Genomic DNA, 25,000 nt, shown 5'->3' with positions numbered 1-25,000 from the left:
CGGGGGAATCATTCTCAAACCATAACTGACCGTGTGAAACACACTAAAGACAGTTTTTAAACCAGTGGTGTGTGTCTGCTTGTCTCGTCAGGGTTCTCTGGTGGTGCCATGGGCCCCGCCCCCCTGGCCTTCTGCAGACAGAGCCCCTCCCCCCTCCAGAAGGTCTCCGCCCAGCTGCCCTACTGGCCAGGTAGCTGAGGACCTCACCTGTTGTTGACACCTCCACACCTGGAGCTGACACCTCCACACCTGTCGCTGACACCTCCACACCTGTCGCTGACACCTCCACACCTGTCGCTGACACCTCCACACCTGTCGCTGACACCTCCACACCTGTCGCTGACACCTCCACACCTGTCGCTGACACCTCCACACCTGTCGCTGACACCTCCACACCTGGAGCTGACACCTCGCTGGAAATGCTCAAATACTCATTAACACCTGTGTGTGTGTGTGTGTGTGTTGTAGTGTGGGTGCAGACCAGGGGCTTTAAGACCCTGAGGAAGGCCAAGAGGCTGAGGGGAGGACAGGAGAGGCCTGTGGAGGTGGAAAGCTTCACACCCTCCTTCATGAAGGTCAGTCTGGTCTCACTGCTCTGCCTGCACATAACCCTCCCCAGACCCCCTCCTCCTTGACCCTGTCCCCTCCCCCCTGACCATGTCCCCTCCCCTGACCATGTCCCCTCCCCTGACCCTGTCCACCTGACCCTGTCCACCTGACCCTGTCCCCTCCCCCCTGACCATGTCCCCTCCCCCCTGACCCTGTCCACCTGACCATGTCCCCTCCCCCCTGACCCTGTCCCCTCCCCCCTGACCCTGTCCCCTGACCCTGTCCACCTGACCCTGTCCCCTCCCCTGACCCTGTCCACCTGACCCTGTCCCCTCCCCTGACCCTGTCCCCTCCCCTGACCCTGTCCCCTCCCCTGACCCTGTCCCCTCCACCTGACCCTGTCCCCTCCCCCTTGACCCTGTCCCCTGACCCTGTCCACCCCCCCCCCCATTCAGGGCCTGCTGTGGCGGGACCGCGGTGCAGAGGTGGAGACCCTGGAGACGCTGCTGAAGAGCCGGAACGTTCCGGACGGACACCAGGACGCCTTCAAGGGCGGCTTCGCCGAGGGCTTCCTCAAGGCCCAGGCCCTCACACAGCGCACGCAGGGTGAGGGAGCACACACACACACACACATTCTGAACACACACACACTCTGAAGCGACACACCCTCTGACCCCTCCCCCCTCTCTGTGTGCCTCTGCAGACTCCCTGAGGAGGACCCGGCTGATCCTGCTGGTGTTGCTGCTGGTGGGACTCTACGGCCTGTCCAAGACCCCCTTCTTATCGGGTACAGACACCACAGACACACCCAGTAGGACCAGTAACTACACACACAAACCCTAATCTGGCCAGTAACCAGACCCTAATCTGGCCAGTAACCAGACCCTAATCTGGCCAGTAACCAGACCCTAATCTGACCAGTAAAACCAGTAACCAGACCCTAACCAGCAGTATTGCCATGGGCTGTAATCTAACCGTCATGGACAGTGCGGTTCCGAACCACATCAGGGTTGGACTCTGCGGTGGACCCGGTGCAGGTGAAGAGCGTGACCTTCGAGCACGTGAAGGGCGTGGAGGAGGCCAAGAACGAGCTGCAGGAGGTGGTGGAGTTCCTGAAGAACCCTCAGAAGTTCACCGTGCTGGGGGGCAAGTTGCCCAAAGGTGAGAGGTCACTGTGCTGGGGGGAGGGGTAGCAAGAGGTGTTGAGGGTGTGCAGCGTAGGCAGTCTGCTTAAAGGTGAGAAGAATCAAGGGGAGGACAGAAAAAAGCATATCTGACCAACAAAACAAGTGAATCTCAGGTGTCAGTAGACCTGTGCCACCAGCCTCTCCGACAAGTAACCATCTCCTCATCTGGCTCGTGGTCCCCTCCTCCCCCCTCCAGGAGTGCTCCTGGTTGGGCCCCCAGGCACAGGGAAGACCCTGCTGGCCAGGGCGGTGGCCGGGGAGGCAGACGTGCCCTTCTACTACGCCTCAGGGTCCGAGTTCGACGAGATGTTCGTGGGCGTCGGAGCCAGTCGCATCAGGAACCTCTTCAGTGAGTGGCAGCTGTCTGCTGTTCTTCTAAAGTGGAGACTCAGAGATGAGAGACTGTACACTGTAACCTAGCTTCCTCCTCTGCCCCCTCCCCCAGGAGAGGCCAAGGCCAGCGCCCCCTGTGTGATCTTCATAGATGAGCTGGACAGTGTGGGGGGGAAGAGGATCGAGTCTCCCATGCACCCCTACTCCAGACAGACCATCAACCAGCTGCTGGCAGAGATGGACGGGTAAGCTGCTGCAGGGCTGGAGATGGGGAGGAGATGAGGAGCTGGGGAGGAGCTGGGGAGGAGCTGGGGAGGAGCTGGGGAGGAGATGGGGAGCTGGGGAGGAGATGGGGAGGAGATGGGGAGCTGGGGAGGAGATGGGGAGGAGATGGGGAGGAGATGAGGAGCTGGGGAGGAGATGGGGAGGAGATGGGGAGGAGATGGGGAGCTGGGGAGGAGATGGGGAGGAGATGGGGAGCTGGGGAGGAGATGAGGAGCTGGGGAGGAGATGAGGAGCTGGGGAGGAGATGAGGAGCTGGGGAGGAGATTGGGAGGGGGGGGGCGGGGGCGGGGCAGTTGGTTAAATGCAGAGATGGCAAAAGTCCACACATCCTTCACTCAAGTAGAAGTACAAATACTCATGTTTAAAAAGTTACGAAAAATAAAATAAGAATATTTGTACTTCGGTACTTCTCTGGTTAACTGTTGGTTCACTGTTACGTCAACCATTAGTCAAAGGTTTGGGTGAGGGTTAAATTGTGGAAGAAAGTTGGTTAAACTGTGGTTAAGGGATAGGGTTAGTGAGGGTTAAGAAGTGGATTTGAATGTTCTGTATCCAACCTCTGAACTTTGACCTTTCTGTGTTCAGGTTCAAACCAAATGAGGGCGTGATCATTATAGGAGCGACAAACTTCCCTGAGGCTTTGGACAGGTATGTCCCTGCTGAGTTTGTCCTGGCTCTGTCTCCGTAGACGTAGCATGAGTCTGTGGACACCATCACAACTAAGAAGTAATGTGGGTCCTAACTGCGTCATCCCTCCCCTCATCCCTCCTCTCCTCCTCATCCCTCCTCTCCTCCTCATCCCTCCTCTCCTCCTCATCCCTCCACTTCTCCTCATCCCTCCACTCCTCCTCATCCCTCCTCTCCTCCTCATCCCTCCACTTCTCCTCATCCCTCCACTCGTCCTCATCCCTCCACTCCTCCTCATCCCTCAACTCGTCCTCATCCCTCCACTCCTCCTCATCCCTCCACTCCTCCTCATCCCTCCACTCCTCCTCATCCCTCCTCTCCTCCTCATCCCTCCCCTCATCCCTTTCCCCTCCACATCCCTGTCTCCTCTCCCCCCTCCCCTCCACTAGTGCTCTGATTCGTCCTGGTCGCTTCGACATGCAGGTGACCGTCCCCATGCCTGATGTGAAGGGACGCACAGAGATCATCAACTGGTACCTCAGGAAGATCAAAGTCGATCCTGGTAGGACATCACATGACTGGAGACTACTTTCACTAAATAAGGACCTGATTCATCAGCAGATTAAGACTCAATTAGTTGTCTTAACTCTCAGGGCTTACATTTAGTCATTTAGCAGACGCTCTTATCCAGAGCGACTTACAGTAAGTACAGGGACATTCCCCCCGAGGCAAGTAGGGGGAAGTGCCTTGCCCATGACACAATGTAATTTGCACAGCCGGGAATCGAACCAACAACCTTCTGATTAATGGCCCGCCACCTGGCTTGCATCAGTACATGACATTTATCTTATTTCAGCTTAGTTTAGCATATACTAACTTGCTGTATCTGTCGAGACGTGGAGGCTAGCATCATTACATGGCAAACTGTGGGTTAGCTTAGCATATGCTAACCACCTCACTATGAGGCACGGTAGCTTAGCTTAGCATATGCTAACCACCTCACTATGAGGCACGGTAGCTTAGCTTAATATATGCTAACCACCTCACTATGAGGCACGGTAGCTTAGCTTAGTATATGCTAACCGCCTTCCTCTGTCCAGACGTGGAGGCTAAAATCATCGCCCGTGGCACGGTGGGGTTCTCCGGGGCTGACCTGGAGAACCTGGTGAACCAGGCGGCGCTTAAGGCAGCGGTGGACGGCATGGACATGGTGACCCTGAAGGAGCTGGAGTTTGCCAAGGACAAGATCCTCATGGGTGAGGGAGGGGGGGAAGGGAGGGGGGGAAGGGAGGGGGGGAAGGGAGGGGGGAAGGGAGGGGGGGGCGCTCGGGCTTGAGTTGTGGTTCCTTGTTCCTGTTTCGGTCTAAGCGGGGTTTCCTGTTTTGCTCTCCCACCTTCCTCTGCCTTTTACACGCCGATGCCGACATGACACTGTCTCAAGTTATCTCCATCTTTCTACATTTCCATCCTCATCTCTATCCCTCCCTCCCTCCCAGGGCCGGAGAGGAGGAGCGTGGAGATCGACCAGAAGAACAAGGAGATCACAGCGTACCATGAGTCCGGCCATGCCATTGTAGCGTACTACACCAAGGACGCCATGCCCATCAACAAGGCCACCATCATGCCCCGAGGACCCAGCCTGGGCCACGTGAGTCCTCACTTATCTGTGTCTCTTCCTCCTTCCTCTCTCCTCTCACCCCTTTCGTCCTCATCCCCTCTCGTCCTCATCCCCTCTCCTCCCTCTCCTCCTCATCCCCTCTCCTCCCTCTCCTCCTCATCCCCTCTCTTCCTCATCCCCTCTCCTCCCTCTCCTCCTCCTCCCCTCTCCTCCTCATCCCCTCTCCTCCTCATCCCCTCTCCTCCCTCTCCTCCTCATCCCCTCTCTTCCTCATACCCTCTCCTCCTCCTCATCCCCTCTCCTCCTCATCCCCTCTCTTCCTCATCCCCTCTCCTCCCTCTCCTCCTCATCCCCTCTCTTCCTCATACCCTCTCCTCCTCCTCCCCTCTCCTCCTCATCCCCTCTCTTCCTCATCCCCTCTCCTCCCTCTCCTCCTCATCCCCTCTCTTCCTCATCCCCTCTCCTCCCTCTCCTCCTCCTCCCCTCTCCTCCTCATCCCCTCTCTTCCTCATCCCCTCTCCTCCCTCTCCTCCTCATCCCCTCTCCTCCTCATCCCCTCTCCTCCCTCTCCTCCTCATCCCTCTCCTCCTCATCCCCTCTCTTCCTCATACCCTCTCCTCCTCCTCCCCTCTCCTCCTTATCCCCTCTCTTCCTCATCCCCTCTCCTCCCTCTCCTCCTCATCCCCTCTCCTCCTCATCCCCTCTCCTCCCTCTCCTCCTCATCCCCTCTCCTCCTCATCCCCTCTCCTCCCTCTCCTCCTCATCCCCTCTCCTCCCTCTCCTCCTCATCCCCTCTCCTCCCTCTCCTCCTCATCCCTCTCCTCCTCTCTCCTGCCCCCAGGTGTCCATGCTCCCTGAGAATGACCGTTGGAGTGAGACGCGCTCCCAGCTGCTGGCCCAGATGGACGTGAGCATGGGCGGCCGCGTTGCCGAGGAGATCATCTTCGGCAACGAGTACATCACCACGGGTACGTCCTCCAGGTCCGGAGCAGCCAAGACGCTTAGACATACCTGAGATCCTCTTAACCCCGGTCCTCGGGGACGCCCCGGTCCCCTGCCTGCATGTTCTAGATGTGATCCCTGCTCTAGCAAGCTGTCTGCATCCTAAGGCTTCATGTTCCCTCCTCCATCTCCTCCCCAGGTGCGTCTAGTGACTTTGACAGCGCCACCAAAATTGCCAAGATGATGGTGACCAGATTCGGAATGTGTGAGAAGGTAAAGTATTTTTATTTATTTTTGCTGAATCTTTTATCCAAAACTCATCCCCCGGTTTCTAAAGAAGATGTTGTGTAGAATCACTCCAGGTTTTAGAGTTCCGCAATTGAACTCTGACCTGGGTAACTCCTCTCTTCCCCTTCTTCCCATTGGTCAGCTTGGGGTCATGACCTACGGTGATGTCACGAAGCAGAGCCCGGAGACACAAGCTGTCATCGAACAGGAAACCAGGAAACTGTTGAAGGTGAGTGGACGTTCAGCACCAGTCAGACTTCCCCTACAGTGGTTGCCCCCTCCCTCCCCCAAATAAGTGTTGATGATGTCATCCCCCCCCAGGACTCGTATGAGCGGGCGCGGGCGCTGCTGAAGCTGCACGCTAAAGAGCACCGGATGCTGGCTGACGCCCTGCTGAGGTACGAGACGCTGGACGTCAAGGAGATCCGTCTGGTGCTGGAGGGCAAGGACCTGGAGCTGAGGGAACCAGGGCCAGGGGGCCTGGGGGCCTGAGGGCCACCTGGGGGCTGGGGGCGAGGACCGGGAGCGGAGACACCCTGGGGCAGGGGGCTGGAGCTGAGGGAGGCTGTGGGCCGGGGTCATGGTTGTATATCATGGATCTGGGGGCAGGCCTGTACACATGGACACCATACAGGTCAGTTAGGGGCCAGAGCGGGGTGGAGGGTCTGGAGGGTGTGGAGGGTCTGGAGGGTGTGGAGGGAGTGGAGGGTCTGGAGTCTGTATAAGGGATGTTGGGGTAGAGGTCAGGGGTTAAGGGCACTCCCTGTGACTGGAGAAAAGCCAGGCCAGGGAGGCTTGGGATTGGACGAGGTGGGGAAGGGGAGGAGGAGGAGGGGGGGGGGGGGGGGGTTATGAATGTAAATATTGGACATGTTAATGTTGAATGGAGGCCTCAGGACTTAGATTATATTTTAAATGTCAACTGCAGTGTGTATGTATGTACACTATGTATGTATGTGTGTACACACACACACACACACTCTACAGTCTTCCTGTGTAAGTGGAACCCAGCCCTGTGCTGAGTGCACTGGTCCATTCAGAACCTTCCTAGTTGTCTAGATCTCCGCACAACGTGTGTGTGTGTGTGCGTGTGCGTGCGTGGTACAGAGCAGAACACTGAGGGCTGATAGGGTTCCCCGTCCTGATCGGTACCTCAGTCTGTCCACCGGGGAAATGTGACGTTACCGTCCCGGTGCCCCCTGTCTTCCTGTGGGCGTCGCCTGCTTTGGTGACGCCACACCTGCTCCCAACATCTGTGTTAGAGGAGACGAACGACCCTCTGGAATGTGAACAATCATCTACTCATTGCTGCGCCAGTTTGAAGTGTGTTGATGGAGGATGATGTTGTTGTTGTACAGAGGATTGTTTTAAAGCAACACCTTTCCCTTTAAGAGATGATTTGTCTTTTAAAGGGGAGGTTCAGTGTGTACCCAAGCATATAACCAACTATCATTTATCAGTTGTATTCTATGTTGTAACTTTTTGTTTTTATTTTGTCCAAGTACTTAAAGATTTGGGTTTCTGGCTTTTTACATATGCTTAGTTTGTAAATATGACCTTGGTCGTTATGAGAACTGTATATAAATGTGTATAGAAGCTTCTAGTCTGTCTGCATCATGTGAAGCCAATCACCTAAACTCTTGTTCTTCTCTTAAAGAGGAGGACAGAGCCTAAGTTCAGCTGTGTGACGATGAAATGAATAAACCCTGTCATCTTATCCTGTCTGTCTCCCCTGTTGATGCTGTCAATGAATGTTACATCAACATGGAAATGAGTTCACTTTGCAGATTTCTTTACCAAGAGGGACGAACTTGTCCTTGTTGAAGGTTCAGCAGAACAGCAATCGCTGCTGTCTGTAGGGCCAAACCCACATGTTTAACATATTTACAGTGGTGTTTTGGGGGTTTGGATAAAGGCGTACTGTGCAATTTATATTGGTCAATTTATCTTCTTCCAGCTTGTAAACATATTCCTTTGTTTTGTTTGCTTATCTTTATTGAACTTTGTTGTCATTGCTTATCCTTGCCTCTGGGAAGCAGTGTTGGTGGAGCAAATCCTGCTTCTTTAATGAGGTTAGTATAGATGCTGCTATGTATACGTTCATGTAACGAGCATGGTGAGCATTCTCAAGGTGAAATCATGTATATTTATATGGAGTGAAAATAAATATAAAAAAGGTTCATAGTGTCTGCAAACTGTTTATTCAGAGGAGCAAGTATCACTTATTGGAAAAGCAAAATTCCTTGAAAGCATACAGAATTCACTATTATTAAAATAAACAAACGTTTTTTATAAATGCATGTTTTTCACAAGTCTGTATTCAGGCCCTGTATTCAGGCCCTGTATTCAGGCCCTGTCTGTATTTTCATTATATTCTTAGATGCCCTGTGCTATCCATTCATGATAAACCCGGTTGGAAGATGAGTGGCCGTTTGATTGGCTGACTGCCGCTCAGTTCCGGCACGTTCTGAAGGCAGTCATAAACACGGGGATGAAGACGAGGCCGTGAAGCAGGCCGAGCAAGATGACCAGGACCATGATTCTGAAGAAGGTCCAGAAGATGTAACTACCAGAGGCAGACAGAACCACCACTCCCAGGATGGTGGACAGGGCACCTTGCATGATGGGAAACCCCAGGTTGGCCAGGGCGTCCTTGGCCCTCTCGTTGGGGTCGTTCTTGGAGCTAGAGACGAAGGCGTAGGCCACGTGGGCGGAGAAGTCGACGGCGAAGCCGATGCAGATGACCAGGTTGATCATGGAGATGGAGTCCAGGCTCACGGCCCACAGAGACATGAACCCGGCCACGCCCATGATTACTGAGCCGATGGAGAAGGCCACCCACAGTGAGCACAGCAGGTTGGGGATGAGGATGAGGGAGACCACCAGCATGGCGATGGTGGAGACCCCCAGAGTCTGGATGGTGTTGTACCGGATGACGGTGTACTGGTCGTGGTAGATGAAGCTGGGGTGGTAGACCAGGAACTCCACCCCTAGCTCCGCCCCGCAGGCCTTGGCCGTGCGCCGCATGCCTGTCAGCAGCTCCGCGTCGCTCACCTGGTTCTCCTGCTTCGTCACGAGGAAGAAGCGCGAGCTGTTGATCCGCTGGTCCTCTGTGATGTTGACGTCCTGGCTGAAGGCAGGTCGGAGCTGGAGGAAAGCGCTCAGGTTCCCCTGGAAGGCTGCCTCAGTGCTGATGTCCTGTCCGGTCCTGTTGGCGTACGCCTGGAACTTCTGGAGCCAGGAGATCTGTCCGTCCACGTACCCCAGCCCCTGGAACGCCTCCATGCAGGAGCTGAGGTTGGCCTGTCCGTCCTCACTCCAGTAGGGATACGCCCCCTTCACCGCCGCCATGACGACAGGGCCGTACAAGGAGAAGTGGGCCTTCTGGTCGTCGTAGTAACGGATGATGTAGGAGTCGTAGGAGGCCAAGTTCCTCAGGTCGATGCCCTCCTTCATCCAGCAGCAGCCCAACACGCTGGTGGCCAGGTAGCCTGCGTACAGGACGCCCACACACAGCTTCACCCAGCCCTGGGTCAGGAACGGACCGTAGAACTTCCTGAAGAACCGATCCATCGGCTGGCCCACCTCAGCCCCCGTGTCGCGGTCGTAGGCCCCTCCCACGCAACAGACACCGTAGCCAATGGGCTTCCCCAGGGGAAGGTCCTCGGGGATCTGGGCGCAGGTGAACCAGTGGCGGTTGCCGGCCTCCCTGCGGCCGTTCAGCGCCAGGACGCCGCCCAGGAAGCTGACGTTGTAGAAGAAGCAGAAGAGGATGGCGGTGCCGGTGTAGAGGCAGAAGGACTGGACCGACCTAAAGGACGAGCTGTAGCCTAGGAACAGGGCCAAGGCGTCCGTCACCGTGGTGATGGTGATGGAGACGGCGGCTTCTCTGTAGGTGTCCGCCAGCCGCTCTGACACGCTGGTCAGAACGCCGGTCTTCTGCCAGGCAGAGAGCAGGATGAACATGTCGTCCAAGCCGATACCTGGGACAGGAAGTGACACGGAGACTGGTTAGGTGGGGCGAAGAGAGGGAAAGGGTGGGCTTGTAAAACCTTGTTCCTTGCTATGTTGATACTTTCTAATCAAATTAGTTATGTGTAGCCCTTTTTACAAGCAGTCACAGAGCGCTTCACATACGCCCGTAGAACTGCCCCTCAGCCAACCTAAACCCACACGGACTTGACTTGAAACTGTCAAATTCCTTCTTAACATTCCACGCCCATCAACAGTGTGTTTTTTTACATGTACAAATGCTACACTGTTGTGTGTAACACTTTACACTGTAAACCTCACGGTGTTGGAGGCCTTACCCAGGACCAGGAAGGGTGCAGAGGCCACGGTCATCACAAAGGGCTGGCCCAGCAGGAGCATCAGGCCGAAGCCAGACAGGACCCCCAGGCCGCTGGACAGGACCCCTGCTACTGCCACCCACACCTTGCTCCTCACCTGGTCCAGCCTGGGGGTGGGACGGCAGCACATTGTGGAAGATTGTATTTTATGAACATTGATTAACTAATACTTTAATAAACTTCACCACTGATGCACCTCCAGATGGTGAATAATTAAAGGTTCATCTGTTTCTAAACAAAAGAGGGGTGTAAACAGAAACCTGTTTTAGAAGTTAGAAGTTGTGTAGAATAGATTCTTATAGTGTAGGCCATCGTAGAGTAGAACTTTACTGATCTCAGAGGGAAAACTGGACCAACCTCACACAGGATATGATGGCGTATGTGATAGCGATGGTGTAGGTGATGGCGAAGAGTTTGATGATGCTTTTGGGAGTCTTGTCAAACTCCCACTGCATTGACTTGGAGGTGGAGTGAGACACCTGGGAGGACACAGGAGCATGGAATGACATTGTCACCATGGAAACACGTTAAAGAGGCCTTGAACTCGGCCAGCTTTCGCATCTCACCTGTATGGAGGTTGTAGATTCATCTGAGAGCAAAGCTATGAACTTCTCCAGCCACAGATTGGTTTTTGTTGCGTTGTCTTCTCGTAAATAGTAGTACAACTGTACGGCCTTGGCGCTTCGGACTACTGAGTTATTATCCCATTTCACGCTGCCGAGAGACTGATGCAGGTTAAACTCAACGTCCTCCAAACAAAAGATAGGAAACGTCAGATTAATCTGATCCACGTTGCTGGGATTGTTGCTGAGGATCTCCAATATGACGTTTGAGGTGCAGTTTCCGTCGACTGTCGCACAAACGTCCACATACTTAAAGTGTTCCCCTGCCTCCTCCCAGGGCACAGCCATGTTCCTCACCCTGCTGTCCAGGTCCACGACCTCCCGCATGGTTTCCTCCGTCCACACGTTAGTGTGGTTGGAGGCCATCCAGACGGCGTAGACCCCGTCAGTGCTCAGTCTGAGGCTGGAGAACATTCCCTCGCGCTGGGGGAAAGTCTCCTGGAAGTAGAGCCTCGCCGCCTTGGCTGGTCCGTCTATGGGGGTGAACTGGTGCTCGATGTCGCTGGTCTTGCAGTCTTCCAGGAAGTAGAATCCGCTTCCCAGAGCTGCAGAGATGATCAGGGGAGCCGTGACAAACCACCAGGGGTGGGAGCCGATGAAGAGGCCGAGGATCTCGAAGCAGATGCACACTGGCTTCTCTATGCAGTTGGTGCGGCACTTAGCCATTCTGAAGACGGAACTTTGCGCCTCTGGAACAGTTCTGTCCGCACGGAGCACAGGAGCCCGTCCCCCTATGAGCGTCAGTCCCTTTGTCACGGTCTGCAGAGCGTGAGTGTCGCCGTGGTGACGTCCCAGGGTATGACTGATCTCCAGAGCAGCTGGAGTCCTTGTATTTTGCTTCCTCTTCATCTGGAGACATTTGCATGAGGGCAGTCTTCTGTGAAATCTCACCATAAACACAGGATTGGATCCCTACCCCCCGCCTCCTCCCCCTGCCCTGCCCTGCCCTCTTCCCCCTTAGCACACCCACCGCTTCGCAGGAATCTACAATATGACCTATAATTTCTGGTCTTCTTACTGTTGCTTGAGCAAACAAGAGCCTGTTCCCCCCCCAGGAGGACCCAAGCTTTGAGGGTCCACTACCCCTAAACAAGGACAGCTTGTGGCTGCTGTCTGTCTTCTCTTTGTGAGCAGCAGTCATACCTGGCGGTTAAAAGATCGGGTTCTGCACCTTCTAATGGGACTGATTATCCTGGGTAGCGATCTAGCATGTCCTGGAGTCAGGTCACTTTGACTGAATCATCACCATCACTGGGAAAACTTCAGGAAGAATTAAGTTGTGGTTGAGTTCTCACCGATACTTTTATAACTATTCCTTTGCTTCGGTGGGTGGTTTTAAGATTGGGTATAAGTGAGGTGAACCTTCACATCTTTGAGTGACACTACTTTCAACTAGGAACTCTTACTACACATAGCAGTTACTTTGGGGGCTCTTGCATGGCTAGTATTACAAAACGCTATCTGCACAGAACCAAGTTTTGTCTTATTAGAGAATAATCATGAAGCCAGTTTGCTTTGTTTAAATATGAGTTTTTACAACACTGTTTATTGGCCTTGTCCTGGGGAGATTACCATTATGCACCCTTGCTTCATGCACCTGCCTGCTATAATATGTAAAACTCAAGTTACTGAGTTATACCTAATAAATAACTAGTGTGCTGTACAGTAATGACTGGTTTCCAAAACAACACCGTGTTAAATATACATTAACTTTTTGAATACCACCTGTTAATGTCAAATATAATTTAGATGACATTACATTTTAAACTGCAGTTAGTTTGGCAGACGCTTTTATCCAAAGCGTCCATTAAATAGTGAGTACAGAAAGTAGCAGAAGGTTATGTTTAGATGATAGGTTCTACAGAAGCCTATTTCGAGTTTACCGGACTTATTTGGTTAACTCGTTTTATGGAACAGGCCCCAGGCGTCCAAAAAGAATCCTTCCTTTAGGCCTGGAATGTTGACTGTGATGACAGAGCTGAGCACGCGACAATACGTTCATTGTGTAAAGAGCTGTGGCGACCATATATATATATATATATATATATATATATATATATATATATATATATATATATGGTGGCGACTGTCAGCTTCTATTTAAACGTTTTAAACGTTAATATGAAACAAAAAACAAGTGATGCGTCGAGAGGCCGCCGGACTGACACACAGCCCCCCAATAGCCCAAAGATGTTGTATTTATTTTCTTATCCTGTCATTTTGCTATCATTGTAAAAGTTTGGCTATGTCAACATTTTGGAAGAATATTTTCGCCAAAAGAATGAACGACTGTTTAAGGTCTGATGCTTCGTCATTCTTTAAGAGCTGGATCGGTGGACATAATATGACAACGCTAAAAGTCCACTGCAGGACAGCTGCAACACTAATTTTGCCTGTAACAAATACATCCGAATAGCTGATTATACCTTCAAAATAAAAGTTGGTGACCGATAAGTTGTTCCAGTAATGGGTTACACTTAGTCACCCTTTGCTACAACCTCTTTAAGGTTTAAATAATGATTTTGAAAAAATGATTTTGAAAGAAATTAAAACAAAGGTTGAAAAAATATTTTCGATAAAAGGTTTTGAAAAAAATATTCAAAAGGTAGAAAAATGTATGTCGTGTTTAACCTAACAATATAATCTTAAGCTTTTATTTCGAAGTCATAGCAGTAACCGGACGTTGTGTTGTTGCTGAAAAGCTTGTCGCTGCAGTTACAGAAAGTCAGATAACCACAGCGCCGTCAACTTAGTCAGCTCTTCGCAAGAGACAGGTTGAACCCAAAGCGAGCAAGTACCCACAAATAGCTGTAATTAGCTAAATCCACCCACCCAAAGAATATGGATGACGACGTATTGACTACTTTGAAACTATTGATTATCGGCGAGAGTGGAGTCGGGAAGTCGAGGTAAGACACTGTCAGTGTTGACATCAAGCTTATTACGTAATTGCTTCAGTACACGTAGCCAGTGCCAGTTCAGAGGTAGCTAGCCCCGGCCTGGGTCTAGATAGCTAGGCTAACCAGCTAAATGTCTTTGCTCTGTGGAAAACATCAATATGCCCAGACAGTGTCATATCCACTCCAATTCACCTCTATTCTGACTGTATCATGGTCATTTCTAAGTATCGGATTGTTGTTAGATCGCTAACCCGCCCGTTTCTTTGTTGTGATGGGGGTGTAACCTTAGCAAGCTACCGTGTTTTATGTAATATGTGGCGAAGTTGCTAGGCTAGCTAGGTGCAATGGAAATTGTATGCTGTTGCTTAGGAAGCAATCAACTCTATATCCTATTTATTTACCATCTGCCCCTTCCTTGACGGCGTCAAGCCTGTTCGCTACCTTGCCAGCGACATTCCTGTTGGAGTAGTCGAGAATTGTTTTGTCATGACGCAGGGAGAGAGGAGAATGACTCATGCAAAGAGGGGTAACTTCTACTGACGAAGTACACCCCATAAGCCTTCCCTAACATAAGCCTGGCTTATGTAAATTCACTTTATGGAACAGGCCTCTACTATCATACTCGTTTCACTCAACCATCTCTGTACCCCTCTCTCTCTGTACCCCTCTCTCTCTGTACCCCTCTCTCTCTGTACCCCTCTCTCTCTGTACCCCTCTCTCTTTGTACCCCTCTGTCTTTCTCTCTGCCTGTCTCTCTCCACCCCTCTCTGTCCAACTCCCCCCCTCCATCACTCAGTCTGCTGTTGAGATTCACAGAAGACACATTTGATCCTGACCAAGCAGCCACTATAGGTGAGTCCAGATGACCTCCACAATGCTGGTTCAATGCTATCAGCTGCGATCAGGCTGACCGATCTGTGCTTGGTTTTGTATTAATCCAGGTGTGGATTTCAAAGTCAAGACAATCGCAGTGGATGGGAACAGAGCTAAGCTGGCTATCTGGGTGAGTCTTTCAGCCCGGTGCAGGCCTGTGTTTTGCTTAAACACACGTCTCAAAAAAACAAACGCCTGTAGTGTTGTAGTACAGACTTACACCACTAGGGCGCACCAGTGTACAGTGTTGTCTCTCAAATGCTGCAGACTAGTTTGTAAATGTAAAAAAATGTGAGTCCTCCACCTGTGTGTGGAGGTGAGAGGCTGGAGGTGACCAGACTGTGTTGATGACAGGACACGGCTGGACAGGAGAGATTCAGGACCCTCACACCCAGCTACTACAGAGGGGCTCAGGGCGTCATACTGGGTGAGTTATACTCTAGTGTGTGTCCTCAGTTTATAACTCTAGTGTGTGTGTGTGTGTGTTCCCAGTGTATGACTCTAGTGTGTGTGTGTGTGTGTGTGTGTGTGTTCCCAGTGTATGACGTGACCAAGCGGGACACCTTCACCAGGCTTGAGAACTGGCTAAACGAGCTGGAGACCTACTGCACACGCAACGATCTGGTCAAGATGCTGGTGGGCAACAAGATCGACATGGTGGGTCGGACAGGGCCCAGACTCCCCCTAGACCCAGACAGGGCCCAGACTCCCCCTAGACCCAGACAGGGCCCAGACTCCCCCTAGACCCAGACAGGGCCCAGACTCCCCCTAGACCCAGACAGGGCCCAGACTCCCCCTAGACCCAGACAGGGCCCAGACAGGGCCAAAACTCAAGCTAACAGTCGGAATTTGAAGCTTCAGAGCACAGTCCTCTAGCCCTGTTCACTGTTGATGTGGTCAGCTATCTTAATAACTCAGTAATCTTTATGACTGGCTGTACTGTTTGGTGGGAGGTTATAAAACACAGTTTCTGTTCCTGAACGGTGTTTCTGGTGCTGAACAGTGGTTCTGGTGCTAAATAGGTGTTTCTGGTGCTGAATGGTGTTTCTGTTCCTCTGTTGTGTTTCAGGACAACCGGGAGGTGGACAGGAATGAAGGCCTCAAGTTTGCCAGGAAACACTCCATGTTGTTCATAGGTACAGTAGTCTCTCTGTCTCTCTCTCTCTGTCTCTCTGCCTCTGTCTCTGTCTCTCTCTCTGTCTCTCTGCCTCTGTCTCTCTCTCTCTGTCTCTCTGCCTCTGTCTCTCTCTCTCTGTCTCTCTGCCTCTGTCTCTCTCTCTCTGTCTCTCTGCCTCTGTCTCTCTGTCTCTGTCTCTCTCTGTCTCTCTGTCTCTCTGCCTCTGTCTCTCTCTCTCTGTCTCTCTGCCTCTGTCTCTCTCTCTCTGTCTCTCTCTCTCTCTCTCTCTCTCTCTCTGTCTCTCTCTCTCTCTCTCTCTCTCTCTCTCTCTCTGTCTGTGTCTCTGTCTCTCTCTGTCTCTCTCTCTCTCTGTCTCTGTCTCTCTCTCTCTCTCTCTCTCTCTCTCTCACCAGTGCTGATGACTGTGTTGTGCTCCCTGTGGCTCCAGAGGCCAGTGCTAAGACCAAGGACGGCGTGCAGTGTGCCTTTGAGGAGCTGGTGGAGAAGATCCTCCAGACTCCAGGGCTGTGGCAGAGCGACACCCAGGCACCGGGCGTCCGACTGGGGGACACACAGCAGCAGGCGGGGGGTGGCTGTGGAGGGTACTGCTCCATACCCTAACTGGGGGGAAGGAACACTCGGAACTGGACAGGGCTGGGAACCGCAAATGAGGATGGAGGGGAGGAGGGAGGGAGGGAGGAGGATAGACTGGTGATGGGGCCTGATGTCCCTAGGGGCGTGGCACTGAGGGACTCACTTCCTGTCAGCTGACGTGTCACATGACAGCATCACATTTGACCCCCCCACCTCCTGAAACTTGATTGTTTTAAAATGACATTTTTCTTTTGGTGTGTACTGTAATGGTATCATGTTAGAAATTCTGCCGCTCACCTGTCTGATAGCTTCCTCATGTCCTCTTAACTACCAACCAAGCCCTGGTCTGGGGAACAGCGCCACCTGGTGACAGCTGGGCCCCTCACCACTTTGGACAGACTCTGGAGGTCCATAGATAGAAAAACACTAAAACTCATATCCGATCTTGTCCGTTTGAGGAGCGGCCGCATAGAGAACGTATGGGGATCAGCTGACCCAGGCAGGAAGGCCAGCCAGGCAGGCTCAACATGGGGCTTGGGGGAGGGAGGGGGGATAGTTCTGCCTTAACTACAACTGTAGCGATGGTTACCGTGGCGCCTGACGGGTGATGGGATGAAAATTGATAATAGCAGGTCAGAGGTCACCGGACACTTGTATTAGTCTTGAAGAGACAGGCGAGATGGACGTGGGCTCCAGCACTGTGAAGGCACCCTGTCAGGACATGTCATGTCAGGACATGTGATGTCATGTCCTGTGAAGCACCCAGAGAAGCCATGTGATGTCATGTGATGTTGTATATGTCTGCCTGCAGGAACTTGTGCCTATCAACCGACGTCCCCACGGCAACCTGGCTTGTCAATAACCACAACTTTTTAATATTGTTGTTCTTCTTAGTTTATTTGGTTATGTCGTTTCTTCTGCTCAAGAGCAGCGCGTCTGTTTACAGCGCTGTTTTCTGTAGGCCTGTTCACACGCACACACGCGCAGTCCCCTGTCCACACCCCTGAGCTACATTCTACTTCCAGAGACGTGTCTGCTGCATGTTTTCTGTCGGTGTTACATGAGTTATGTCAAGATGACCCAGAGCTCCTAATGAGTGTTTGTGTTGCAGGAACTTTTAAAGTACATCTTTGTCTTCCTGGAGTCCATTTCTGAATTGTATTTTTGCCTTAATGTCGACCATGTTTGTATTGTGTTTATTGAACATGGGCGTTCATATTAAATTAATTAAGTGAAAATAAATGACAATCTGAAGACCAAGAAGTTTCATAAACACTTAAGTATTTTCATCTCCAAGCACCCACTATGCCCCCACCCCCACACTACATGCTACCCTGGAAACCAGTTTCAGCCTTCCGTTTCCTTGGAAACAGTTTGGAGTTTCTGTTTCCCCATGTGTGGGTGTGCAAGTGTGTGGGTGTGCGAGTGTGTGTGTGGGTGTGCGAGTGTGTGTGTGGGTGTGCGAGTGTGTGTGTCGGTGTGCGAGTGTGTGTGTGGGTGTGCGGGGCAGGTTGGGATGAGCTGGTGTTTCCATGTAAGCTGTGTTCCCCAGGCCAGCTGCTCATCGTGACAGGCTGGAAACACGGCTGCCCCACATGTCACTGAGGAGGAGGAGAAGGAGGAGGAGGAGAGAACCATGGAAAATCCCAGTAAGCATATAGACCAGAATCATCTCTCTGCTGTGTGCGTGTCTGTGTCTGTCTGAGTGTGTGTGTGTGGGGGTGTGTTAAGCATCACGATAATGTTCCCAAATGAAGCAGGATGGTCTCATGCCAGAGGACCACACCAGCTTAAGTCACAGTACCGTGTAGAACCCTGCCAGACACAAAACCTTCCAACAGAACGTTCTACTTTTGAAACATTCTACTTCTAGAACATACTGACAAAAATGTATAACGTATGTTTATTTAAATGAGATTCTCTTACATTAGAAAGCACATTTTCCATTGGATTGGATTCAGTCACTTACTAAATTGTAATTCGTTAAGATAACTTAGTATAACAAGGCAAAAAGATCCATAACCAGACCAGCTGTACCCAACAGCTGGTATGACCCAGGTTGATGATAATTTACCCACACAGGGGCTCCCATTTCAACCTGTGATGTCAAGAGCTGTGCTGGACAGGTCTGTGCTGTACAGGTCTGTGCTGTACAGGTCTGTGGTGGTCAGGTCTGTGGTGGACAGGTCTGTGCTGTACAGGTCTGTGCTGTACAGGTCTGTGCTGTACAGGTCTGTGCTGTACAGGTCTGTGCTGTACAGGTCTGTGCTGTACAGGTCTGTGCTGTACAGGTCTGTGCTGTACAGGTCTGTGGTGGTCAGGTCTGTGCTGTACAGGTCTGTGGTGGTCAGGTCTGTGCTGTACAGGTCTGTGCTGGACAGGTCTGTGCTGTACAGGTCTGTGCTGTACAGGTCTGTGCTGTACAGGTCTGTGGTGGTCAGGTCTGTGGTGGACAGGTCTGTGGTGGTCAGGTCTGGGGTGGTCAGGTCTGTGCTGTACAGGTCTGTGGTGGACAGGTCTGTGGTGGTCAGGTCTACCACTGAGCCATCCCCTTCCTCAGAGTCTCCCAGAGCCACACCCACATGCAGGTCTGTCTCCTCTGGACGCTGGTCAGCGAGGAGAGCTGGTTCAAGTGAGAGGTGCATGATGGTCCACTGACAGGAAGTGCAGTCTCTGTTCCAGGAAGTGAGTTGTAGTCTAAGGGGGTCTGGGATGGTCCTGAGCCCTGATTCATCTGTGTGACAGGACAGCCACCTTCACAGTCTTCACCTCTGAGATGTGGGATGACTTTTGGATGATGCAACTTGTAAATATAGGCCCTGTGGTGCAGCTCCGTCTTGGGATAGGCCCTGTGGTGCAGCTCTGTCCTGAGATAGGCCCTGTGGCGCAGCTCTGTCCTGAGATAGGGCCTGTGGCGCAGCTCTGTCCTGAGATAGGCCCTGTGGTGCATCTCCGTCCCTGGGCCAGGTTGGTGAGAGACATGGCGGCGTGGATCTCCCTCCAGTCCTTGTCCTCCTGTCCCTCTCCTCCACTGACAGGTAATGTGGTTCATTCACATATGAATATCTTCTAAATTAGATTCCTATAAATCCTCAATATGCACAAAGATATCCAGACATTATTAAACAAAAATGGAGGGAAAGAAGAAGCATGCGGAAGGTGTTTCTCACCTGTCAGGTCCAGCAGGGAGGGGGTCTCCAACACGCCCTGAAACAAACAGGGAGAAACAAGCTGTTAGGAGTTTGTTTTTTAGAACACTGAGTCCATGGAAAACACACACACACACACACACACACACACACACACACTGGTTTACAGCGCCAGAAAGGTTTAACTGAGTGAAGTGCTGCAGTCTGGCTTCTCTTAGACGCTGCGGCCAAAACAAATGTCATTAAGTTCCTCCTGAGCTGCTGAGAAGGAAAGAGAGTCTATCTGCTCAGCGTCAGGGTCGCAGGGCTGGTGTTTCCAAAACACAGCTCTCTGTTCTACATGCCTCAACATCTATTCTTCTCTCCCTCCCTCACTCACTTTCTCGCTCCCTCTCTCCCTCCCTCTTCTCTCTGGAACGCAGACCTCTCTCCGGTTCCTGTTTAGAACACAGAACCCTCTCTGCGTCCAGTCTGGCCTGTGTCCAGTTCCTCCAGCAGGGTCCCGGCCTGGAGAACCGCAAAGCAGATCATAAATAATCCTGCCTGGCCTGTGTTCTGCTACTGAACGCTTCATTAGTTTCTGCGGTTCTAACAGGTTCTATTGGGGGCGGGGGAGCCTTTCTCAGCATCACAGTTTTTACCATCGCCAGAGATTTCAGCTTTAGCTAGTTGCTCACTTGTAGACAAGCTACAACACTGACCACCAGCCTCATCACACCCCCACATACACACACACACACACACACAGAAACACACACACACACGTGTCCACTCCAGTCTGGCTCACCAGAGGAGAGAGTGGAGGGAGCTCTCAGCAGGCTGGTCTGGAACGACTCCATTAACCTCTCTGGAAGTGTGTGTGTGTATGGATATATTTGTGGTGTGTGTATTTCTCCCTCGCTCCCTGTTCTATAAAACTTCACGCCAGCTGGATTTATGGGTCTCCCGTCTCTTTAAGGGAAATACTCAACTTGATGTGAGCACCGCTGCTAACGCCTGAAACCATAAAGTACCTCCACACCTCCCCAGATCCACACCTCCCCTCCCCTCCCAGGTCCACACCTCCCCTCCCAGGTCCACACCTCCCCTCCCCTCCCAGGTCCACACCTCCCCTCTCCAGGTCCACACCTCCCCTCCCCAGGTCCACACCTCACCTCCCCAGGTCCACACCTCCCATCCCCAGGTCCACACCTCCCATCCCCAGATCCACACCTCCCATCCCCAGGTCCACACCTCCCCAGATCCACACCTCCCATCCCCAGGTCCACACCTCCCCTCCCAGGTCCACACCTCCCCTCCCCTCCCAGGTCCACACCTCCCCTCTCCAGGTCCACACCTCCCCTCCCAGGTCCACACCTCCCCTCCCCTCCCAGGTCTACACCTCCCCTCCCAGGTCTACACCTCCCCTCCCAGGTCCACACCTCCCCTCCCCTCTCCAGGTCCACACCTCCCCTCCCAGGTCCACACCTCCCCTCCCCTCCCCAGGTCCACACCTCCCCTCCCCTCCCCAGGTCCACACCTCCCCTCCCAGGTCCACACCTCCCCTCCCCTCTCCAGGTCCACACCTCCCCTCCCAGGTCTACACCTCCCCTCCCAGGTCCACACCTCCCCTCCCCTCCCCGCCCAGGTCCACACCTCCCCTCCCAGGTCTACACCTCCCCTCCCCAGGTCCACACCTCCCCTCCCCTCTCCAGGTCCACACCTCCCCTCCCCTCTCCAGGTCCACACCTCCCCTCCCCTCTCCAGGTCCACACCTCCCCTCCCCAGGTCCACACCTCACCTCCCCAGGTCCACACCTCCCCTCTCCAGGTCCACACCTCCCCTCCCCTCTCCAGGTCCACACCTCCCCTCCCCAGGTACACACCTCCCCTCTCCAGGTCCACACCTCCCCTCCCCAGGTCCACACCTCCCCTCCCCAGGTCTACACCTCCCCTCCCCAGGTCCACACCTCCCCTCCCCAGGTCCACACCTCCCCTCTCCAGGTCCACACCTCCCCTCTCCAGGTCCACACCTCCCCTCCCCTCTCCAGGTCCACACCTCCCCTCCCCTACCCAGGTCCACACCTCCCCTCCCCTCTCCAGGTCCACACCTCCCCTCCCCTACCCAGGTCCACACCTCCCCTCCCCTCTCCAGGTCCACACCTCCCCTCCCCAGGTCCACACCTCCCCTCCCCTCTACAGGTCCACACCTCCCCTCCCCTCTCCAGGTCCACACCTCCCCTCTCCAGGTCCACACCTCCCCTCCCCAGGTCCACACCTCCCCTCCCCAGGTCCACACCTCCCCTCCCCAGGTCCACACCTCCCCAGGTCCACACCCACACGTCCTTAGCAGCATAGAAAGAGTGCACGTAGAAAAACCAGCAGATCGAAGTTTCGACAGAGGAAGTCTTCCAGCCTCACTTTTAAGAGGACGGGTTTTAAGAGATATTATTATCAATAATTGTATTAATAAGAGTATTGTTTATTATATTTGATTCACAGAGTCAGTCCAATACCACAATGCAGTGTGCCCCGACCAGCCTAACGCCACCCCCTCCAGCCTCGATCCCCACCACCCCTCCCCCCTCCCCCCTTCAACCCAATGGAGGTCAGCATGGTGATTGGTCGGTCTTACCCACGTGATGTATTACACTGTTCTCTGCCTCCAAGGATGAGGAGGGTGAGACGAGCTCTTCGTCCGCCTCTATGGAGCTGATCGACTGGCTCCTCCCCCTGCGGGGGGACCCCGTGACATCATCAGCGCGCGCCAGGGCGAGCTGGAGCGAGTCGTTCAGGTAGCGGTGCAGGAGGCTGCTCTTGTACTTAGAAGGCGGGAAAACGCTGTGGGCGGAGCCTATCCTCAGCCCCGCCCCTCTGTTACTACTCTCCTGATTGGTCACCCTGTTGGGCCTGTTGAGCTCTGATTGGTTGGTTGGTGTCGCTGAGGGGAACTCATCATCTGCCAACACCAGAGGACCCAACGTAAATATGAACTCCCCGGTTAGAATAGATAAAGAAACACATACTCCTACTTTCAGTGTGTGTGTGTGTGTCTCACCAGAGTGTGTGTCAGCGCTGCTCTGGCTGGTTCTCTCTGAGCTGGGTCTCTCTGGGCTGGGTCTCTCTGAGCTGAGTCTCTCTGGGCTGGGTCTCTCTGAGCTGAGTCTCTCTGGGCTGGGTCTCTCTGAGCTGGGTCTCTCTGAGCTGGTTCTCTCTGCGCTGGGTCTCTCTGAGCTGGGTCTCTCTGAGCTGGGTCTCTCTGGGCTGGGTCTCTCTGAGCTGGGTCTTTCTGAGCTGGTTCTCTCTGCGCTGGGTCTCTCTGAGCTGGGTCTCTCTGAGCTGAGTCTCTCTGAGCTGGTTCTCTCTGGGCTGAGTCTCTCTGGGCTGAGTCTCTCTGGGCTGAGTCTCTCTGAGCTGGGTCTCTCTGAGCTGGCCTCTGTAAGCTGCTCGTACAGCTGGATCCTCAGAGCCCAGCTGAGGTCAGGCTGGCGCACAGTGTTCTTCAGACGCCGCCGCGCGTTGGCGAACCAGTTAGACACCTGCAGGAGAAGGGAGGAGGGGGAAGGGGGTGGGGGTTAGGGGGAGGGAGGAGGATGGGGGAGGGAGCAAGGTCAGGAGTATGTTAGCTCCCCACCACCAGAGGCATGTGTGTATTGGATAATAGTGTGTGTGTGTGTGTGTGTGTGTGTGTGTGTATGGACAGCATGTATGCAGCATGTGTGTGTGTGTGTGTGCTAACTTGTTTAACTACATGCTCTTATGGTTCTTCCCTTTGGGACTTATTTGGTTTTCAAAATAAATGCTCCATGTTTTGGCTACCCACAATTTGTTGGGGCTATCTCATTGTTATGATCAGTGACCTATGCACTTTTGTAAAACTCTCCCTTGGAAGTCGCTTTGGATAAAATCGTCTGCTAAATGAATAAATGTAAATAAATGTAAATGTGTGCCGCCTCCCTACCTGCACCAGGGTCATGTGTGAGGCCAGAGCCAGCAGCAGCTTCTCTGTCTTCGTGGGGTAGGGGTTGTCCCTGTGCTGGTACAGCCACAGCTTCAGAGGCCTGGCCATGCTCTGCAGCACCTGCCTCCGCTGCCCCGCACCTGGCCTGCAGGGGGCACAGGGCAGAGGGCACAGGACAGAGGTCAGAGGTCACGCTCCCTGAGAGGGAGGAGCTGAGCATGGGGAGCCGTGGTGGTAGATGTTTGCACTCTTTCAACATTCACGTTTTTTTTGCAGATTTGTTCAAAGCAAAACACAAATATAACTGTGTCACTACCTTACATATGTACTGTATGAATATGTATACAGAGAGAGATGTATAGGATAGGACATCAAATGACCTTGGATGCATAAATGTACTTGATTATTTCCCTATACCTGTTGTTTGAGGAATAGAAACAGAACAGTTCTGAACTATATCACAGAGGAATGAGTATGTTTTTAACATTATTTCTAAGGTGTTAAGTTTTTATCATGACATTCCATCCATCAGTCCTCCTAAGCATCACTTCATATACTGTTAAAAAACTCCCAATAGGAAGTTAACTGAATCATAATTTGTTTTCTTACGACCTGATGTTTAACTGTTCTTTAGCAGGTACTCACCCTCCTTTCCTGCTCCTCCCAGCTGAGCTCTCTCCTGGGGCTGGGCCTCCATCCTCACAGCTCAACCTCATGCTGTCTCTCTCCTCCTCTCTGCCCTTCTCCTCTCTCATCCACTCCTCCACGTTTTCGCTCTCCTCCTCTCTCATTCTCTCCTCTCTCCATCGGTCCTCCTCACTCCTCTCTTTCCTCTCCTCCTCACTCCTCTGCTCCTCACTCCTCTCCTCCCATTTCCACCTCCTCTCGCTCTCTCTCTCCTCCTCCTTCAGGTCTTCTGTCTTCACAACAGTTCCGTCCATCTCCTCCCCACTTGAACCGGGTTCCCGGACCCTCCTGGTCTGGGTCAGGGTGAGAATGTTTAGAACCTCAGGGTGAGAATGTGTAGAACCTCCGAGTTCTATCCCAAACTGTAAAGCTGCTTCTCATCCTGGTTCTGCTGTCGGTCCAGGTTCAGGAGCAAATGTTCAGAACCTTCCTTCACTCAGGACTCCAGGAACAGATGTGAGGCAGGTCTGGAGGCAGAAAAGAGAACGAGAGGAATGTTCTAGCTTGCGGGGCTCCGGAGTTCTAGAACTCCTGAGAGTTCCACAAACCTGCTCACTGGCTCTGACTGTCTTCCAATCACGGGCCAGGACATGTTTCTGTGTTCCGTGGAGGAGGGGCTTGGGTTGGGCGCAGGAGACACTGCACCGGAGACTCCCCCTGTTCTCCCTCACTTTCAGAGTGTGTGTGTGTGCTTGCATGTGTGTGTGTGTTGTGTGTGTTGTGTGTGTTGTGTGTGTTGTGTGTGTTGTGTCCAACACCGACCCTATCAGATTTCAGTCCCAGCGTAGTCTTAGTTAAGTACTCTGACACATGACTCCCATCAGCTTCACTACAACACTCAAACCTGCTGGGTCTCTCTGCCAGCCAGCCTGGCTCACTACAGAACACCACAGAACCCTAGAACCTGGTTCTGCATCCTTACTGCCTGGTTCTGCATCCT

General features: G+C 52.9%; 4 protein-coding genes across 12 annotated transcripts in view; 2 read left to right on the top strand and 2 right to left on the bottom strand.

The window, feature by feature from the left end:
- LOC146272083 (ATP-dependent zinc metalloprotease YME1L1-like) overlaps positions 1–6,495 on the top strand; it is an 8,028-nt gene extending 1,533 nt beyond the window's left edge. The window contains exons 4-18 of one of the 2 annotated variants that reach the window (XM_084707860.1): positions 92–190; positions 469–575; positions 1,005–1,155; positions 1,253–1,336; positions 1,558–1,710; positions 1,933–2,085; positions 2,182–2,314; positions 2,940–3,002; positions 3,431–3,543; positions 4,082–4,237; positions 4,478–4,629; positions 5,441–5,567; positions 5,741–5,814; positions 5,972–6,058; positions 6,151–6,495. In XM_084707860.1, the coding sequence (XP_084563986.1) occupies positions 92–190; positions 469–575; positions 1,005–1,155; positions 1,253–1,336; positions 1,558–1,710; positions 1,933–2,085; positions 2,182–2,314; positions 2,940–3,002; positions 3,431–3,543; positions 4,082–4,237; positions 4,478–4,629; positions 5,441–5,567; positions 5,741–5,814; positions 5,972–6,058; positions 6,151–6,321 (1,823 nt within the window). In that variant the 3' untranslated portion in view covers positions 6,322–6,495. Of the gene's footprint in view, positions 1–91; positions 191–468; positions 576–1,004; positions 1,156–1,252; positions 1,337–1,536; positions 1,711–1,932; positions 2,086–2,181; positions 2,315–2,939; positions 3,003–3,430; positions 3,544–4,081; positions 4,238–4,477; positions 4,630–5,440; positions 5,568–5,740; positions 5,815–5,971; positions 6,059–6,150 lie in introns of both variants that reach the window. The other variant, XM_084707858.1, reaches the window with a different exon arrangement.
- Positions 6,496–8,021: 1,526 nt separating this feature from the next.
- Positions 8,022–11,491, bottom strand: ptchd3b (patched domain containing 3b). Its single transcript, XM_084707861.1, has 4 exons — positions 10,745–11,491; positions 10,536–10,657; positions 10,140–10,285; positions 8,022–9,812 (listed from the first exon to the last, which is right to left on the bottom strand). The coding sequence occupies exons 1-4, from the start codon at positions 11,465–11,467 to the stop codon at positions 8,281–8,283; spliced, it is 2,523 nt and encodes an 840-aa protein (XP_084563987.1). The 5' UTR covers positions 11,468–11,491; the 3' UTR covers positions 8,022–8,280.
- A 2,001-nt stretch (positions 11,492–13,492) lies between these two features.
- LOC146272081 (ras-related protein Rab-18-B) lies at positions 13,493–17,548 on the top strand. The gene is made up of 7 exons (XM_084707922.1): positions 13,493–13,710; positions 14,498–14,553; positions 14,643–14,704; positions 14,929–15,001; positions 15,113–15,231; positions 15,644–15,710; positions 16,140–17,548. Exons 1-7 carry the CDS (start codon positions 13,643–13,645, stop codon positions 16,310–16,312), a joined length of 618 nt encoding a protein of 205 aa, XP_084564048.1. The 5' UTR covers positions 13,493–13,642; the 3' UTR covers positions 16,313–17,548.
- Positions 17,549–17,766: 218 nt separating this feature from the next.
- The window catches only part of LOC146272080 (uncharacterized), an 8,989-nt gene continuing 1,755 nt past the window's right edge, over positions 17,767–25,000 (bottom strand). For 2 of the 8 annotated variants that reach the window (XM_084707913.1, XM_084707914.1), the window contains 5 exons: positions 24,019–24,527; positions 23,374–23,518; positions 22,048–22,951; positions 19,456–19,492; positions 18,188–19,311 (listed from right to left, as the gene is read on the bottom strand). In XM_084707913.1, the coding sequence (XP_084564039.1) occupies positions 18,819–19,311; positions 19,456–19,492; positions 22,048–22,951; positions 23,374–23,518; positions 24,019–24,314 (1,875 nt within the window). In that variant the 5' untranslated portion in view covers positions 24,315–24,527 and the 3' untranslated portion in view covers positions 18,188–18,818. Of the gene's footprint in view, positions 17,887–18,187; positions 19,368–19,455; positions 19,493–22,047; positions 22,952–23,373; positions 23,519–24,018; positions 24,528–25,000 lie in introns of those variants that run through there. The other 6 variants (XM_084707915.1, XM_084707919.1, XM_084707916.1 and 3 more) reach the window with 6 other exon arrangements.

This window comes from Hypomesus nipponensis, chromosome 10 (genome assembly GCF_054491055.1).
Source record: "Hypomesus nipponensis isolate SF chromosome 10, ASM5449105v1, whole genome shotgun sequence".
In the NCBI taxonomy this organism is placed as follows: Eukaryota; Metazoa; Chordata; class Actinopteri; order Osmeriformes; family Osmeridae; genus Hypomesus; species Hypomesus nipponensis.
This window is presented reverse-complemented; position numbering and strand designations above follow the sequence as displayed.